The sequence below is a fragment of the Myotis myotis genome, unplaced genomic scaffold (assembly GCF_014108235.1).
Source record: "Myotis myotis isolate mMyoMyo1 unplaced genomic scaffold, mMyoMyo1.p scaffold_m19_p_1, whole genome shotgun sequence".
Lineage (NCBI taxonomy): Eukaryota > Metazoa > Chordata > Mammalia > Chiroptera > Vespertilionidae > Myotis > Myotis myotis.
This window is the reverse complement of record NW_023416313.1, coordinates 166,908,980-166,927,802: the sequence shown is the minus strand read 5'-3', so window position 1 is coordinate 166,927,802 and position 18,823 is coordinate 166,908,980. Positions and strand designations below refer to the sequence as shown.

Sequence of the window (18,823 nt, the reverse complement as noted above, 5' to 3'; positions counted from 1 at the left end):
CATATATATGTTGTAAATTCTTGTTTTTTTAAAGGTACTCCTGGAAAATTGGAAAAATATGAGGCATTTCTAAAGAATCACCATAAGAAAAGGATGATAATGGTACGGTATTTGTTTTCATTCTTGAAAAATTATATTTCCACAGAAAATATAATCACTGTAATTGCATAGATAACTTTTTGAAATTTCCTTATAGCTTTTTATCATCTACCTATCTCTGTATTTTTAAAATATCTGGACTCATTTTCTTTACACACATAATATCAAAGTGTTGGCATTTTCATATCACTAGAAGTGATTTTTAAAATGTATATATTTCATCCTCTTATTATTTAATAATTTATGTTTTATACTTAGTGCAGGTCCCATATCAGTTCTCTTCTATAGAAAAAATTAAGAATTCCTTTTACCAAACATTCAAAGAAGAACTAACACCTATCCTTCTGAAATTATTCCAAAAAACTCAGGTGGAAGGAAGACTCCCAAGATCATTAGGCCAGCATTATCCTAATTCCAACACCACATAAGGATACTACAAAGAAATAAAATTACAGGCCAATATCCCTGATGAACATAGATGCCAAAACCCTCAACATAATATTAGCAAACCAGATCCAACAATTCATTAAAAAGATCATACACTATGATCAAGTGGGCTTTATTCCAGGGATGCAAGGTAGGTACAATAACAACAAATCAATAAACGTGATACACTACATAAACAAAATGAAGGATAAAAATCACATGATCATATCAATAGATGCAGAAAAAGCATTTGATAAAATCTGGCACCTATTTATGATAAAAAAAACTCTCAACAAAATATAGAGCGCACATACATCATAATAAAGGCCATATATGACAGCCCACAGCCAACATTATACAATGAGCAAAAACTAAAAGCTTTTTCTTAAGATTAGGAACAATATAGGGATGTCTATTTTCACCACTCTTATTCAACATAGTACTGAAAGTCCTAGCCACAGCAGTCAGATAAGAAGAAATAAAAGGAATCCAAATTGGAAAGGATGAAGTAAAACTGCCATTATTTGCAGGTGACATGTTACTGTATATAGAGAACCCTAAAGATTTCACAAAGAAACTATGAGGACTGATCAGTGAATTCAGTATAGTAGCAAGATACAAAATAAATATCCAGAAATCAGTTGCATTTTTACACACCAACAATGAAGTATCAGAAATGGAAACTAAGAAAACAATTTCATTTCCAGTTTCATCCAAAAAATTAAATGCCTTAGAATAAACTTAACCAGGAATGTAAAAGGCCTGTAAATTATAAGACAATAAAGAAACAAACTGAAGATACAAATAAGTGAAAGCATATACCATGTTCATGGGTAGGAAGAATTAACCTAATTAAAATACTCATATTAACCTATAGATTCAATACCATTCCTGTCAAGATACCAATGGCATATTTCATATAACTAGAACAAATAATCCAATAATTTATGTGGAACCACAAAAGACCCCGAGTAGCACAGAAATCTCGAGAAAAAACAAAGTTGGGGGAATCACTCTACCTGATACCAAACTATACTACAAGGCCATAATAATCAAAACAGCATGGTACTGGCATAAAAACAGACATATAGATCAATGGAACAGAATAGAGAGCCCAGAAATAAATCCATGCTTTTATGGTCAATTAATATTCAGCAGTGGAGGCAAGAACATACAATGGGGTAAAGATAGTTTATTCAATAAATGGTGTTGGGAAAATTAGATACCTGCAGAAAAATGAAACTAGACCCCTTCTTACACCATACACAAGAGTAAACTCAGAATGGATTAAAGACTTAAATGTTAGACTTGAAACCATAAAAATTCTAGAAGGAAACATAGGCAGTAAAATCTCGGGCATTTCTCATAGCAATATCTTTTCGGATATGTCTTCTCAGGCAAGGGAAACAAAATTAAAAAGAAATAAATGAGACTACATAAAACTAAAATGTTTTTGCACAGCAAATGAAACCAACAAAATGAAACGATAATCCATCGAAATGGGAGAACATATTCATTAATATATCTGTTAGGGATTAATATCCAAGATTTATAAAGAACTTATAAAGCTCAACACCCCCAAAAAAATCAATCCAATTAAAAAATGGGCAAAGGAACTTAATAGATATTTCTCCAAAGAGGATATATAAATAGTCAACAGATATATGAAAAGATGCTCAGCATCACTAATCATTAGAGAATGCAAATTAAAACCATAATGAGATACCACCTCACATCTGTCAGAATGGCTATCATCCATCAATCCACAAACAAGTGTTGGCAAGGATGGAGATAAAAGGGAACCCTCATGCATTGTTGGTGGGAATGGAGACTGGTGCTGCCACTGTGGAAAACTTAAAAATAACCCAGTGATTCCACTTCCGGTAATATATCCCAAGAAATCCCAGACACTGATTCAAAAGAATAGATCCACCCCTAGTATGTTCATTGCAGCATTATTTACAACTAGAGGCCCGGTGTACAAAATTCATGCACTGGGGGGGAGGGGTTCCTCAGCCCGGGCTGTGCCCTCTCACAGTCCAGGACCTCTTGCCCCTTACCACTCGCCTGCTTACTGCTCCTTAGCACTGCTGTGGAGGCAAGAGAGGGTCCCACCACCGCTGCTGAGCTCACCAGCCATGAGTCCAGCTTCTGTGGGAGCACACTGATTAACAGGGGGCTCCTGCATTGAGTGTTTGGCTCCTGGTGGTCAGTGCACATCATAGTGACCGGTTGTTCTGGTCATTCCACCTTAACGGTCACTTAGGCTGTTATTATATAGATATCCAAGATTTGGGAGCAGCCCAAGTGCCCATCAGTAGATGAGGAGATACAAAAAAATCAGTGATACATTTACACAATGGAATACTACTCAACTGTAAAAAAGAAGGAAATCTTACCTTTTGCAACAGCATGCAGTGAGCTGGAGAATATTATGTTAAGTGAAATAAGCCAGTCAAAGGAAAACAAATACCATATGACTTTACTTATATGTTGAATCTGATGAACAAAATAAACAAAATAGAAACAGACTCAATAGATGTAGAAAACAGACTGACAGCCGTTGAGAGTAGGGGTGGTGTACTGCGGGAAAAAGGTGAAGGGATTAAGCAAAAAAACAAACTCATAGACACAGATAACAGTATGGTGATTACCAGGGAAAAAGGAGGGTGGGTGCGATAGAAGAGGGTAAAAGGGCAATAAATGGTGACATAAGGAGACTTGACTGGGTGGTGAACACATAATACAGTAGACAGATGATGCATTATAGACTTGTACACCTATAATTTGTTAAGAGATGTTACCCCAATAAATTCAATTAAAAATAAGTTAAGAATTCTTTGTATTACCTTCAGAATTGCTTTGTCATTTAAAAAATCTCTTTGAGATTTTGAGTAGAATCATAACTGGCTTTTAATTACTATTAGAAATTTAGTCCTTTTCAAAAATACATTTAAAGTTATATAATGTTAAAGCCATAAAGACTTAAAGTGCCACCACTAGTCTCTCCACCTTAGTAAGTGTTAATTTTTAAATTTCAAAATTACTTTTTTTTCCTGATTATTACTAAGGTAGTCATTTTTTAAAGTTAAAAGAAATAGATAAGCACTAAAAAGATAAAGAATTCTAATTTTATTATTTATAGATAAATTACATATATCTCACTATTTAATTGTCACTTTGATTTCTCTTTAATTTAAAATTTTAGAAAAATTTGATTAACATATACTTATAATGAAGTAAATGTATTATGGAATTTTTATTAATAAATATTTTTCTACAGTATTTAAAAAAATAAATGAATGTAATTGCCCTTTTTCTGGATTCTCAGATTTACTGTGCTTTATTCATTATTATTTACAAAGCTGCTGTGACTATATTTAGAGCTAAAGACTGTGCTTGCCCATGAGTATTAAGATAAATTTCTAGATGCCCTAACAGTTTGGCTCAGGGGATAGAGCGTCAGCCTGAGGACTGAAGGGTCCTGGGTTCGATTCCGGTCAGGGGCATGTACCTGGGTTGTGGGCACATCCCCAGTGGGAGGTGTGCGGGAGGCAGCTAACCAATGTTCCTCTCTCATCGATGTTTCTAGCTCTCTATCCCTCTCCCTTACTCTCTGTAAAAAATCAATAATATATATTATATATATATATATAATATATATAATATATATAATATATATATATAAATTTCTAGAAGTGGAGACACATGGGAGAAGAAATCTAAGTTTTGTGACACATGTTGACAAATTGTTCTCTAGAAAAGTAGTACCAATTTATATTTGTAACAATAAGATTTGTGATCAATCTCACCCATTTTCTTGCCAACATTTTATATTATATATTTTAAGTGTTTGCAGAGTTGATAGATATAATGTTATCAATTTCATACATTTTACTAATAATATTGATTTTTTAAAGTTTTTATTCATCTTTGTGTTTCTATTATTGTGAGTTGCCTATTTATGAACTTTTGCCATTTTAGCTGTCCTTTTTTATTTCTAAGAGCTCTTTATACTTTAAAAATATTAATCCTTCTCAGTAATACATGTTATATATATTTATACCACTTCATTGCCTTTTAATTGAAAAGTATTTTTTACTACATAGAACTATATTTTCATGAATCTATAATTTTCTATTGAAATTTTCTGCCTTCAGTGCCATAATATTTAAGAAGGCTTTCTTCATCACACAGTCAACATAATATTTACCTTTGTTCTTTTATATTATTCTTACATATTTGTGTCTTTAATCTTTTAATCCATTAAGTGTTTATTTTTGTGTAAGGGAGTAAAACATAAGGACCTTATTTTAGCTTCACCAGTAAATCTGTGTGATTTTCTTCATATAAGTTCTACACATTGTCAAATTTACTTTTGGATATCTTAATTTTTTTATTAATAATGTTGATGAGATTGTTTTTCCATTATATTATCAAGGTGAATTATTGCTAGCATATAGAAAATTATATTGGTATATGGACATTATTCAACATTGTTTTTCACTTTGTCTCTGACTCAGAATTCTAGTAGTACTTTGTTATTAAGTATAATTTTTAAAGGTTTAGATAGCTATCCTTTTTTCAGATTAATAAAATTTATTTTTATTTTTAGTTTATTAAATATAGATAGCTGTGGATGTAGATGTATATTAGATATACAGGCACACCTTGTTTTACTGCACTTTGTTCTATTGAGCTTTGTAAATACAGAGCGGGGCAAAAGTAGGTTTACAGTTGTGAGTACACGAATTTATTCTTGTTATTGTTTATTAATTATTCTATTATTTTTCATATGAAAAATTCTAAACCTACTTTTGCCTCATTCTATGTTGTGTTTTTCACAAATTGAAGGTCTGTGGTAACCCTGCATGAAGCAAGTCTATCAGTGCCACTTTCCAACATTATTTGCTCACTTCAGGAGTCTGTGTCACATTTTCTAACTGTTGCAATATTTCAGACTCCTACTCTCATATTTTTTATAGTGATCTGTGACTAATGATCTCTGTTACTATTGTAATACACTTTGGGGCTTCACGAACCATGCCCATGTGAAAACAAAATTAATTGATAAATGTGTATTTTTGACTGCTCCACTGACAGGCCATTCCTCTCTCCCTCTCCACGGCCTTCCTATTTCCTAAGACACAACAATATTGAAATTAGGCCAGTTCATAACCCCACAATAGCCTCTACGTGTTCAAGTGAGAAAAAAAGTTGCATGTCTTCCACTTTAAATCCAAAGTCAGAAATAATTAAGTTTAATGAAGAAAGCATGTCGAAAGCTGAGATAAGCTAGAAGCTAGGCCTCTTGCACCAAACAGTTAGCCAAGCTGTGAATACAAAGGAAACCTCTTGAGGAAAGTTAAAAATACTATTCCAGTGAACACACAAGTGATAAGAAAGCAAAACAGCCTTATGCTAATCTGCAGAAAGGTTTAGTGGTCTGTATAGTAGATCAAACCAGCCACAACATTTCCTTAAGCCAAAACCTAATCCACAGCAAGGCTCTAACTCGCATCAGTTCTAGGAAGCCTGAGAGAGGTGAGGAAGGTGCAGAAGAAAAATTTGAAGCTAGCAGAGGTTGGTTTATGAGTTTTAAGGAAACAGGCTGTCTCCATAAGATAAAAGTGCACAGTAAAGCAGCAAGTGCAGGTGTAGAAGCTGCAGCAAATTATCTAGGAGGTCTAGCTAAGACAGGCTGACTTCTTACTAGGGGCTAATGCAGCTGGTGACTTCAAGTTGAAGCCAGTACTCAGTCACCATTCTGAAAATCCTGGGGCCCTTAAGAATTATACTAAATCTACTCTGCCTGTGTTCTGTAAGTGGAATAACAAAGCCTGGATGACATCTATCTAAAACATGGCTTACTGAATACTTTAAGACCACTGTTGAGACTTACTGCTCAGAAAGAGACCTACTGCTCAGAAAAAGATTCCTTTCAAAATATTACTACTCACTAACAATGCACACGGTCACTCAGTAGTTCTGAGAGAGATGTACAAGGTTAATGTTGTTTTCATGCCTCCTAACATAACATCCCTTCTGCAGCCCATGGATCAAAGAGTAATTTTGACTCTCAAGTCTTAAGAAATGCATTTTGCATAGTTATATCTGCCATAAGTAGTTATTTCTCTGATGGATCTGGGCGAAGTAAATTGAAGGCCTTCTGGAAAGGACTCACAGGTCTAGATGCCATTAAGAACATTCTTAATTTATGGGAAGAGGTCAAAATATGAACATTAACAGGAATTTGGGAGAAGTTGATTCCAACACTCCTGGGTGACGTTGAGGGGTTCAAAACTTCAGTGGAAGGAGTAACTGCCGATGTAGAAATAACAAGAGAACTAAAAGTACTAGTGGAGCCTGAAGACTTGACTGAATTGCAACAATCTCATGACAACACTTTAATGAGTGAGGAACTGATTTTTATGGATGAGCAAAGAGTTGTTTTTTGAGATGGAATCTATTGCTGGTAGAGATGCTGTGAAGATTGTTGAAATGGCAACCAAAGAGTTAGAGTAGAACAGAAATGGAGTCGATGAAGCAGCAGCAGGGTTTGAGAGGATTGACTCCTATTCTACGGTGGGCAAAATGCTGTCAAACAGCATCTCATGCTACAAAGACAGTGCTTGTGAAAGGAAGAGTCAGTCCATGCTGCAAACCTCATTGTTGTCTCATTTTGAGAAATTGCTACAGCCACACCCACTTTCAGCAACAGCCACCCTGATCAGTCAGCAGTCTTCAACATTGAGACGAGAACCTCCCACCAGCAAAGATTATAACTCCCTGAAGGCTTGGATGATGGTTAGCAATTTTTAGCAATAAAGTACTTTAAGATATGTACATTTTTTTAGACATAATACTATTATATACTTAATAGACTACAGTATAGTGTAAACATAACTTTTACATACACTAGGAAACCAAAAAATTTGTGTGACTCACTTTATTGTGATATTTGTTTTAATGTGGTTGTCTGGAGTTGAACCCATAACATCTCCAAGGCATGCCTGTAGATTAGATATAGATAGGTATCCCTTTGCTCAAAAGCTTGAAAAAAGTCTCCATGTTTTGAAACAGAGAGGAAAATAATTCACTGTGGTGAATAGCAAAGCTACTTTCAGCTTTAATCTGTGAATATGGCATTTTATATTAATAGCTTTTTAGAAGTTGAACCATTTTTATAATCTTAGGATATACTATTTAATCTGTGTTTCATAAGAAATGATTATCTCTTTTGGCTTTGTTATCAAAATTATACTAACCTCAGAAAATGAGTTAGTTAGCTTTCTCTTTCTTTCCATTCTATAACTAGCTTGTGGGATATTGGGATATCACTTGTTCCTTGTATGTTTAGTAAAAGTTGTCTGTGAACTTTTATTGATCTTTTATTATTTATATGTTGCAGAGGGTAATAGTTAGGTTGGCAGAAATGCTGTGTGGAAAAAAAAAGAACACACTCACTGTTTACCAAGACAGTGAAGTTAAATTTCAATTTTCTAATATAACAAATGCTTATGTATTTTGACATCATAGCTATGAATACAATGCAGTTACATATTTCATTTTAAAATAAAACTTAAGGAGAACTGTGTTAATATTACTTGGCACCTCCAGAAATCATAAAAACAAATGCTGTGTGGAAGCCAACAGGTTCCATAAATAACTTTGGTAGATTGTCAAAACATCATACTGAATGGAAAAAAAGCAATATACCAAAAGGATATGTACAGTTGATATCATTTCTCTAAATTTTAAAAATACACAAAAATGTCTATATTTTGTACATGCACACATATATACATATGTGTGTAAAAGTATTTTAATGAAATGGAAGGGATCCAAACAAGACAAATAATAATGACTATCTCAAGAAAGAGGAACACATGAATATAACTAGAAATCATTGTGAAAGCAAATCCAAACTTTTATTATGTATATTTATATATAAACTTTGTATATCCTCTTTAAAATAGTTTTAAGCAATACTAAAATATCAGTGGTAATCCTTTCTAGATTGTGGGGGCATAGGAATACTGGTAATTATGGTATTCATTATAATTTCCGTGTTTTTTAATTTTTTTAAATTTCTGACTTGATAAAAGATGGCTTTCAGAATCTATTGAAATGATCTTAAGATGAAGTATACTAACAAAAGTTTTAATAATTATTTAATTGTTAAATATGTTATATTGGAGTTTTTAATCAGGATGTTAGCATGTGTTATTTATATTTTTGTGGTATCTTTCCCAGACTATATGATCAACACCTTGTTTTGTTATTACTCTGCTCTTTAAAAATGTCCAGTGTTTCTTTGCTCCCTGCAGAATAAAGCCAGGTCTTTGAGATTAACATTAGCATCTTTCTAAATTTGACCCCTATCTTTATTGACCAGATATATCTGAAGCTCTCAAGCATACAGCATTCATTATTTGTTTTTAAATATATTTTTATTTATTTCAGAGAGAGCGATAGAAACATCAATGATGAGAGAGAGAGTCGTTGATTGGCTGCCTCCTGCATGTCCCCTACTGGGGATTTAGCCCACAACCCAGGCATGTGCCTTTGATCAGAATTGAACCCAGGAAACTTCATTCCACAGGCCAACTCTATACCCACTGAGCCAGACTGGCGAGGGCTATAGCCTTTTTTTTTTTTTTTTCCCCCATAATTGATTTTACTTTCCCTAGTCATTCTTTTTTATTCCTTTGCACACTTTTTAAAATGCCAATAATGTAATTCAATTCTCTTAGCAATCTTCTGGTAGCAATCTGTTATTATCCTTTCAAGTGTGTTTTCTATGTCATCTCCTCTACAATAATATGTATTCTATAGTGTGTGTATGTGTAAAATTTACATGTAAGATTAGGTATTCCTGGAGGAAGTAAGGATATAGAAATTAGTAAACAATCTTTCAACATGTCTAGATGATCAAAAAATAATGTATATAAAAGGCTACTTAATCTCTGTAAAGTAATATGGTAAATGTGGAGATAAGCCACATAGATGCTCCTTCAAGGGAGGACCTGTTGCTCTAGCTGCTAGGAGCGCTGTTAGGGCACTGACAGCCCCTTTAGGGATTGCCTCACCTATATGGAACTCAACGAGGACAAGCTCTTTACGGAACCACCCACATCCAATGGCTGATCAAGTTGGATGCAGAAAGAAGTGGCTATTTCAACCCAAAACAGGACAACTATGATGGGTCCTTTCAGTTTTCAAGCCCTTCTTAGGATTATTGGAGGCTGTTAGACTTGCATCATAGCTGACTTCTCCATCTTTCCAACCTTGCCTCTCCCTTGCCTTCCATAGATAATGAACCCAAGGCCCTCCCAATAAACATTCTGAACACTAACTCCACCTCAGAGTCTGTTTGCAATGAATCCAAACTGCAGTAAGTAGTTTGTTTGCATTTCTGATATAGCCCTTATCTCTTTGTGTTCTGTTTATATATATATGTACCTTATTCCACTCTTGAACTCTGACTAGCTCTGAGGGTAAGGGCCATTTTGTATTCTTAGCATCTAACACAGCCACAGCATTCTAAGCTTCAGTAGGAGATACACACACATGCATTAACTGAGCAAGTTTATCAAATATAAAAATTCTTTTATTTAGGATTTTAAAGATTTTATTTTAAATGTTTTCCAGCTTTCCGGTGAAATGGAAACAGCGAAGAATATAGAGGTATTTAAAATTTCTGTTTTTTTTATATTATGTATCAATGAATTATGTGGAGGCAAAAGAATGTTTGTAATAACAGATTTGGCAATAGAGATAGGGATAGTAGGAGAGAGTTGGGAACAGATATAGAAGTTTTCTTTTAAAAAAAATTGAAAATATATTTTTATTGACTTCAGAGAGGAAGGGAGAGGGAGAGAGAGATAGAAACATCAATGATGAGGGAGAATCATTGATCGGCTGCCTCCTGTGCACCCCATACTGGGGATTGAGCCTCAGTATGCGCCCTAACCAGAAATTGAAGGAAATCGAACTGTAACCTCCTGGTTCATAGGTCTGTGATCAACCACTGAACCACACCGGCCAGGCAAAAGCTTTCTTTTCCTGCTTAGTCCATTTTCTTATGTGTAGTTAAAATTCTTGATCATTTGATCAATTCTTAATCAATTTAGTTATGCAATATTATTTCCTTTTGCTTTTGGATTTGGCATGTGAATATATCAGGGTCTTAATTTCAGAGAAACAGATAGTATGAAGATTTTGCTTAGGTGGAATAAGTATTCTTCAATTTTCATAAAAAGTAAAATAATTGACAATTAAGTATTTGTCTCCTACTAAGACTACCAATTAAAAAGAGTGAAGTAATTACTGTTGTGTGATATTTCCTCTTTCTAGGGTTGCAACTTTGCAGGATTCAAAACAAATGAGCTTTCTCAACTACCCAGACACTTGGATGCTGAACGAATTTATCTCTTTGTTTTAAAAGCTCATAACTTTGATGTATGTAAATATTATTTTATTTTTGTATGATAAGTTTGGAGATTATTATTTAATGAATCAGACCTTTATTTAAACATCTGACAAATTAGATGTTTAAGCAAGGCTTAATCCTTTGAGTATTAAGTCTGGCAGGAAAGACTAGTGATGATTTACATCCTGATCACCTGAAGAGAATGTATTAGACTCCGTGTTCCTGCCTCAGGGGCCTGAGGTTGCTAGTGTGCATTGGCTTAGCATGTGCAGGAGAGGTTGTGGAGAAAGGAGAACCCTCATTCACTGCTGGTGGGACTGTAGACTGATTCAGCCACTATGGAAAACAGTAAGGTAGTTCCTCAAAAAATTGACTCGAGTTACCATATGACCCAGCAATCCCTCTTCTGGGAATCTACCCAAAAATCTTGAAAACATTATATGTGCACCCCTACGTTCATTGTAGCACTGTTCACAGTGGCCAAGACATATAAACAACCAGTGTCTTTCAATAGATGATTGGATAAAGAAGATGTGGTACATAGATACTATGGAATACTACTTAGCCATAAGAAAAGATGAAATACTGCCAAATGCAATAATATGGATGGACCTTGAGGATATTATGCCAAGTGAAATAAGTCGGGCAGAAAAAGCTGAAGCACCAAATGATTTCACTCATATATGGGTTATAAAACCGAAACTCATAGATACAGACAACAAAATGGTGGTTACCAGGGGGAAGGGAGTTTGGAGGATTGTAAGGGGTAAAGGCAGCCAAATAAATGGTGGTGGAAAATTATTTTACTTTGGGTGATGGGCACACAATGCAATATACAGATCATGTATCATAGAAATCGACACTTGAAACCTATATAAGCTTATTAACCAATGTTAACCCAATACATTTAATTAAAAAGAAAACAACAAAAAAAGAAATGCTTATAATAACTTACAAAGATTGAACTTATGGATTTGAAACTCAGAAACAGAAGGTTAAAGAGCTACTGTTTTATGCCCTTTATTTCAGTGGGAATTCACTGAAATAACTGAATTCCCCTTACCTCATCCAAACACATTCCTGTACATACATGCACAGATTAAATTTCTTGAGAAACAAAAGTATATATTAGCCCCTGTATCACACTGAACAGAACCTTGGCTAGAGATGATGCTCAGTAAAAATTTTATTGAATTGAATTGTTAATAAAGGGCCTATACTGGTAATATAGTTAAAAGGAGAAAGCTGAGTCAGAAGCATACTTACATACACAGATAGAAATTCAAGAGAACATAGAATTTTTTCCAACCTGAGTCAATTTAGGAGAAAAAGTTCCAAGTCAGATAATCTGTAGGTTTTAAAATATGTTATTTACTGGGACTGGAATCAAAAAAGTATCACAAATGTAGAAGGGGGGTGGTGTTGAGAAGGTGAGAACCATTTAGTTTTTAAGCTGGGTTTGGGTTTGTTTTCTTTTTCCAATTTTCAATTTTGAGTGGTTTTTGACTATTGATATATTTTAAAGAATTTGGAATTTTCCTGGAAAAAAAGGAAGTTAGCGATAATGAACATAACCAAAATTAAGACTAAGATCAATCATACAATTAACTTACAGTAAAAAGCATCTTTGCTTGAACTATGCAAATAATTTAAGCAAAAATATTCATCTTTCCCCCATATTTCAATTTTCTACTTTTTCTTTATGTACTTTACATATGTTCTTTGTAATTAAGAAGTACCAAATCTAAGACGATGCTGTTACCAATGTAAGTGAAAGAGAAGTGCCCCCACAGAATTTGTGATAAATAATAATCTCCGCATAAAAGTTTGCACAATGTGTTTTTTTTGTTGTTGTTGTTGTTGTTATAGACTTGTACTTGAGGAACAAGAATTTATATCTATGTATTTCATTAAAAGAAATCTTAAACTCTACTGAATCTGGCATTTAAAAACTTTTAGTTGAATAAGATAAAATGATCTATTGAATATACCTCTTTAAACCAAGATTTATAATTTGTAATAGTCATGGTAAATAGACTTAACTTTATGTGACAATTTAGCTCCATTGCTTAAAGAAAGCTCTATGTTTAGGTAAGGTGTAGAGTTATAATGGGGTTGATTGGGATAGAAGTCCATGATTGGTGACATCTGTCTTCATTGTAAAAGAGAACTGGTAGCATATCTTGAATTTTCGCTATTCTTGATCTATCCTACACTATAATTTCCATATGTCCTAGCCACGTGGTTGTCAAACTGCGGCTCGCGAGCCACATGCGGCTCTTTGGCCCCTTGAGTGAGCTCTTCCACAAAATACCACGCGTGCGCGCACATACAGTGTGATTGAAACTTCATGGCCCATGCGCAGAAGTCGGTTTTCAGCCTGGGCGAGTCTATTTTGAAGAAGTACTGTTGATATTTGGCTCTGTTGACTAATGAGTTTGCTGACCACTGTCCTAGCCAAATGTGATTATTGAAATGTTGCTAATATTACAGATGAATTTTTAAATTATATTTTAATTAATTTATATATAAATTCAAAAACTAATACTTGATTCAGTTATCAAAAAACTTTTGATTATGTTTGAAACAAAATTATAACCATGTATTTTATGAAGTCTAAATGTTGATCTAGTATGTATGATGAAAATTTGGTGTTCAAATTGAGATGTGCTATAAGTATAAATTATACAGTATATTTCAAAGGCCTAGTACCAAAAAAGATTGTAAAATATTTAATATATTTTATTTTTTAATTTCTTCATTGATTAAGTTATTACACATGTGTCCTTATCCCCACATTACCTCCCATCCCCCCACTCATGCTCTCAACCCCCTGTTGTCTGTGTCCATTGGATAGGCCTATATGCTTGCATATAAGTCCTTTGGTTGAGCTCTTCACTTACCCCCACCTTCCCCTACCTACCCTCTGAGGTTTGATGGTCTGATCGATGCTTCTATGTCTCTGGATCTGTTTTTGTTTATCAGCTTATGTTGTTCATTATATTCTATAAATGAGTGAGATTATGTGATATTTATCTTTCTCTGACTGGCTTATTTCACTTAGCATAATGCTCTCCAATTCCATCCAAGCTGTTGCAAATGGTAAGAACTCCTTTATTTACCGCAGCATAGTATTCCATTGTGTAGATATACCACTGTTTTTTAATCCACTCATCTACTGATGGGCACTTCGGCTGTTTCCAAATCTTAGCTATGGTGAATTGTGCTGCTATGAACATAGGGGTGCATATATCCTTTCTAATGTAGTCCCATTTGTTTATTTTTTCTTTAGTTTCCATTGCCCTAGGAGCAGTATCAGTGAAGAAATTGCTTTAGCATATATCTGAGATTTTGCTGCCTGTGGATTCATCTAGTATTTTTATGGTTTCCCATCTTATGTTTCCCATCTTATGTTTAAGTCCTTTATCCATTTTGAGTTTATTTTTGTGTATGGTGTAAGTTGGTGGTCTAGTTTCATTTTTTTTGCATGTATCTGTCCAATTTTCCCAACACCATGTATTTAAGAGGCTGTCTTGACTCCATTGTATGTTCATGCCTCCTTTGTCAAATATTAATTGAGCATAGTGGTTTGGGTAGATTTCTCGGTTCTCTATTCTATTCCATTGATCTATATGTCTGTTCTTGTGCCAGTACCAGGCTGTTTTGAGAGCAGTGACTTTGTAATACAGCTTGATATCTGGTATTGAGATCCCACCTACTTTGTTCTTCATTCTCAGGATTGCTGCAGCTATTCAGGGTCTTTTTTTATTCCAGATGAATTTTTGGAAAGTTCGTTCTAGGTCTGTGAAATATGCTGTTGCTATTTAATGGGGAGTGCATTGAATCTATAGATTGCTTTGGGTAGTATGGACATCTTGATGATGTTGATTCTACCAATCCATGAACATGGTATGTTCTATAATTAATTTATTTTAAATCAGATGATAACATTTTAAATATATATATAGTTGGTTAGATGTGATTAAAATTTATTTCACCTTTTACTTTTTACTATTTTAAGGTGGCTACTTGAAAATTTAATATCACAATAGAGCTCTAGATTACATTTATATTGAACACATACTCTTTACAAAGCCTGTTTATTTAACATGTTTTATAATGTATTTTAATTTTATCCCCATCTGTCCTTTTTTGTAGGAAAAACTTTTTAAACTCTGGAGGATTTATTTTCTCTCAGAAGCCTCCATTGCTGTCTTGCATGATTCCTTTTGGTGGTGGTTTCTCCATAAATTTAAGGTATAATGATATTTTTAAAAATTTCCTTTTTAGGTTGATTTGCAGCATAATTCTTTTTTCAATAGAGGTCGCATTGGTACAAAAAATTTTTTTTCTGGATCCTTTCACAGAGCTTGGTTTTTTAGTCTTCCACACATGTAAGAAATCCTGTTTGAAATAAAGGGTTCTTTCACAGAATTAAGACTTTAATATGGATTTCAAAGAACCTGGGTCTTCATTTAATCAGAAAAAGATTAGTGAAATCAAATATAGTGAATGATAAAGTTGTAGCTTTATTTAATATTATCATTTGTTTATAAACAATAAATAAGAAGCCCACTGCAAGTCAGTGACATTGAAGGAGGTCTTCATTTGGGAACCATTCTGCAGATCAGATGGAGAGAGGGTCCTCAGTTGTTTTAGAAAGGTTGACTCTGATTAGGATTAAAGAGAGAAAGAGGTGGGTATCTGGGAAACAATAAGAGAATGGATGTAAGCAGCTCATAAATCTTACTTTAGAAAATACATGAACCTAGAAAAGGTGGTGAATATAAATGACTGCTGTGTAGCCTCTGGATCTGGAAGAATGGAAGATAGAGCAACCCAGGGCATCGCAGTCTAAGCATTAAGAAGGTGTGCCACCCCATCAAGGACACCTACCTTTCCCCAGCTCAAGTTACCCCCAGAAAACTGTCGATGGATCCTCACAGAAATTTCATACCATGAATAAATGGGTGTTACCAATTTTATATATAAAGTACTCAAGTAGTGCTTTAATGTAATTCTAGGTAAGAGTATTTCTGATATTGTTAGGAGCTGAATGAGGCACAGGAAGTGACATATCAATTCTACAAAGGTCATTACCTAGGGAAATTTGTGAAATCAGGAAAGTTTCATTATCTTAAGTTTCTCTTCTAGATCTGGATCCCAAATTTATGTTTTCCCATGATAACAGAGAGAAACCTTACTTTCCCACTAAATCTGTTAAGATTATATATAACAAGTTTTTGAAGAAACTGTCTAGCATAATACTGATTTTATAACTGGAGTAAAATAAAACTGAGTCACATATAACTTAATTACCAACATAATAAGGAAAAAAATCACACTTTAGAATATAGCATGCTTTAGCATGCTGACTCTAAACTTGTGTCAGTTATTGTTATATGATTAATATAAGAGCAAATTTTGTTTCTTTATTACCTATAATTTAATGGTAGGCTGCTAATAGAAAAAATGCTGTTCTTGAACCCAGAAAACTAAAATTGAAGTCTATTTCTCCCATTAGTTAGTGTGAGACTTTGGGCTATTTGAGAAAACCTCTCTGAGTTTCTCTAAAGGCAAAACAAAAAACAGGTAGAAAATAACATAAAACCTGTTTTTTTCTAGGATGGTCGTGTGTTCTAAAAGTGGCATGAGTAAAAAGACACATCATAAACTGTGAAATGCCATAGAAATGTAATAAGGGATGCAATATAATAGAATTAAGAGATCTGGCTTTCAAAAACAAGTTTATGAACTTAGTAAATAATGTGACCTTGAATAGTTATTGACCTCTCTGAGTCATTCATAAAGTTTAAAAAATTACCTACTTTATGTGTTTACTGGGAGTGTTATGAGAAAATACACGTAAAGTTTTGTTTTCATGGAACTAGGTATAGAGTGAGTGTTTAATGGATACATCTATTGTTGTTGTTATTATTATTATTATTATTATTATTATATTGATAAAGAGAAAACAGTGTCCTTCCAAAAAATTGAAAAGGGGGAACACTTCCTAACTCATTCTATGAAGCCAGTATTAACCTGATACCAAAGTCAACAGCACTATAAGAACCCAAAAAATTTTCATGAATATTGATGTAAAAATCCTCAACAAAATACTAGCAAACCAAATTCAGCAGCACATTAAGAATATTTCTCTATGACCAGTGGGATTTATTCCTGGAATGCAAGTATGATATAAGATGTTAAATAGCTTGATCTAATGGATATACCAGTAACCTGAATATCCCAAACAGCTACAGGATATATTTTATTTCCAAACATACCATAACATTTACCAAAAAAAATGGTCATACCATTTTTCTACTCTGTCTCCTGTGGAGGTATATATGGTATGGACACATATTACTCAAAGACATATTCTGAAAGTTTGTGCTTCGGTAAATTTCTTCATACATGTTAAGTGTAGATTGTGTATTTGAAACATGATAACTTTTTTGACTAATTACATATATATGTATACATATACACATATATATATATATATATATATGTGATCAAGAACTGCTATTAACTTTATCATTATTATTTTGGCTATAATCTCCTTCCATAAATTTATTACACAAGTATGAGAGCTGTATTGGGAGTTAGGAGACCTAGATTCTAGTCTGGCTCTCAGTTACTTAACTGTATAATCTTAAATAATTCTCTTAATCTTCTGAGTACCAGTGCAATAACTGAAATAGAAGAACTTAATGTAGGTGATATCCAACTTCCATTTTAGGTCTAAGATCCTGTACATTTGTAAATCCCAGCTCATATGGCTTGCTAATTTCATAAAAGACTACCACTAACTTTGAAAATTTTTGGTGTTTATTACCATAATATATTAATGCCAGGGTGCTTCTACAATTGACATCATAAATTAATTTGGACCCTTTAATTCATTTTTATTGCTTAATTGATAGATTTAGACTCTAATTCATCTCTTCATTTCTTAATAAAGCAAGAATCCAGAGTGCTACATTAGGACTTTAGTATAATATTGCCATTATTATCTATATATTTCTTCCTTCTCGCCACATCCTTATTTTGTTTTTAGTTTAGCTCTCATGTCACAATTTTACTAGTTCTAGTTATGACTTTTTCATCCCAATAATTGCTTTACTTTCATGCTGAGTTACTGGTAATGAAAGAATTGGAACGGTTATAGAATAATAGTAGGTAGCTAAGTCATTGATTGCATTCTACATGCCAACTACTATAAGAACCTTCATTAATTCATCAAGCATTTTTGTGTTTTCTATGTGCCTGGCACTGTGCTTGAAATACATCATATAAAACATGATCCTTGTCCTTACTTAATTTTAAGATATTACTTTAAGATATGTATATATTATCAACATTTGGCAAATGGGGAAACTAGGACTTAATTAACTTCCCCAGGGTAATGCAGCTAATGAAATAACAGCCAGGATTCAAATTCAGGTCTGCATGATGCCAAAATCCATGTTTATTCCACTGCAGCAACTGATCTGCTCTTTAAGAATAGATAAAATTACTGATATTAGGCAAACAAATTCTAGTTTAAAATTGTTATATTAATGATTTTAATTCCATACATCTTTTGTTTTTTAAGCCTGACAAAGAAAATCAAGATTTCTTGTTTGATAGGATTTCAGAAAGTTACGTGACACTTTTCATAAGCATACCTCAAAATAAAAAGGACGCATTCTTTCAGGTAAAACATAGAAATTAACTGGTTATGCTAATTATTTTTGGAGCTAATGAAGTAGAAAAATCGTTATTTTTACTTAAACACATATAAGAACATATTTTGTTACTTTGAAAGCAAAATTTCCTGAAATAAAGTAAGTTATGATACTGTTTTAATCCTTACCT

General features: G+C 33.5%; 1 protein-coding gene across 1 annotated transcript in view; it reads left to right on the top strand.

The window, feature by feature from the left end:
• The window catches only part of FAM227B (family with sequence similarity 227 member B), a 204,195-nt gene that overhangs the window by 19,137 nt on the left and 166,235 nt on the right, over positions 1-18,823 (top strand). The window contains exons 5-9 of the mRNA XM_036301039.1: positions 35-102; positions 10,180-10,215; positions 10,885-10,989; positions 15,119-15,217; positions 18,561-18,662. Coding sequence (XP_036156932.1) covers positions 35-102; positions 10,180-10,215; positions 10,885-10,989; positions 15,119-15,217; positions 18,561-18,662 — 410 coding nt within the window. The remainder of the gene's footprint in view (positions 1-34; positions 103-10,179; positions 10,216-10,884; positions 10,990-15,118; positions 15,218-18,560; positions 18,663-18,823) is intronic.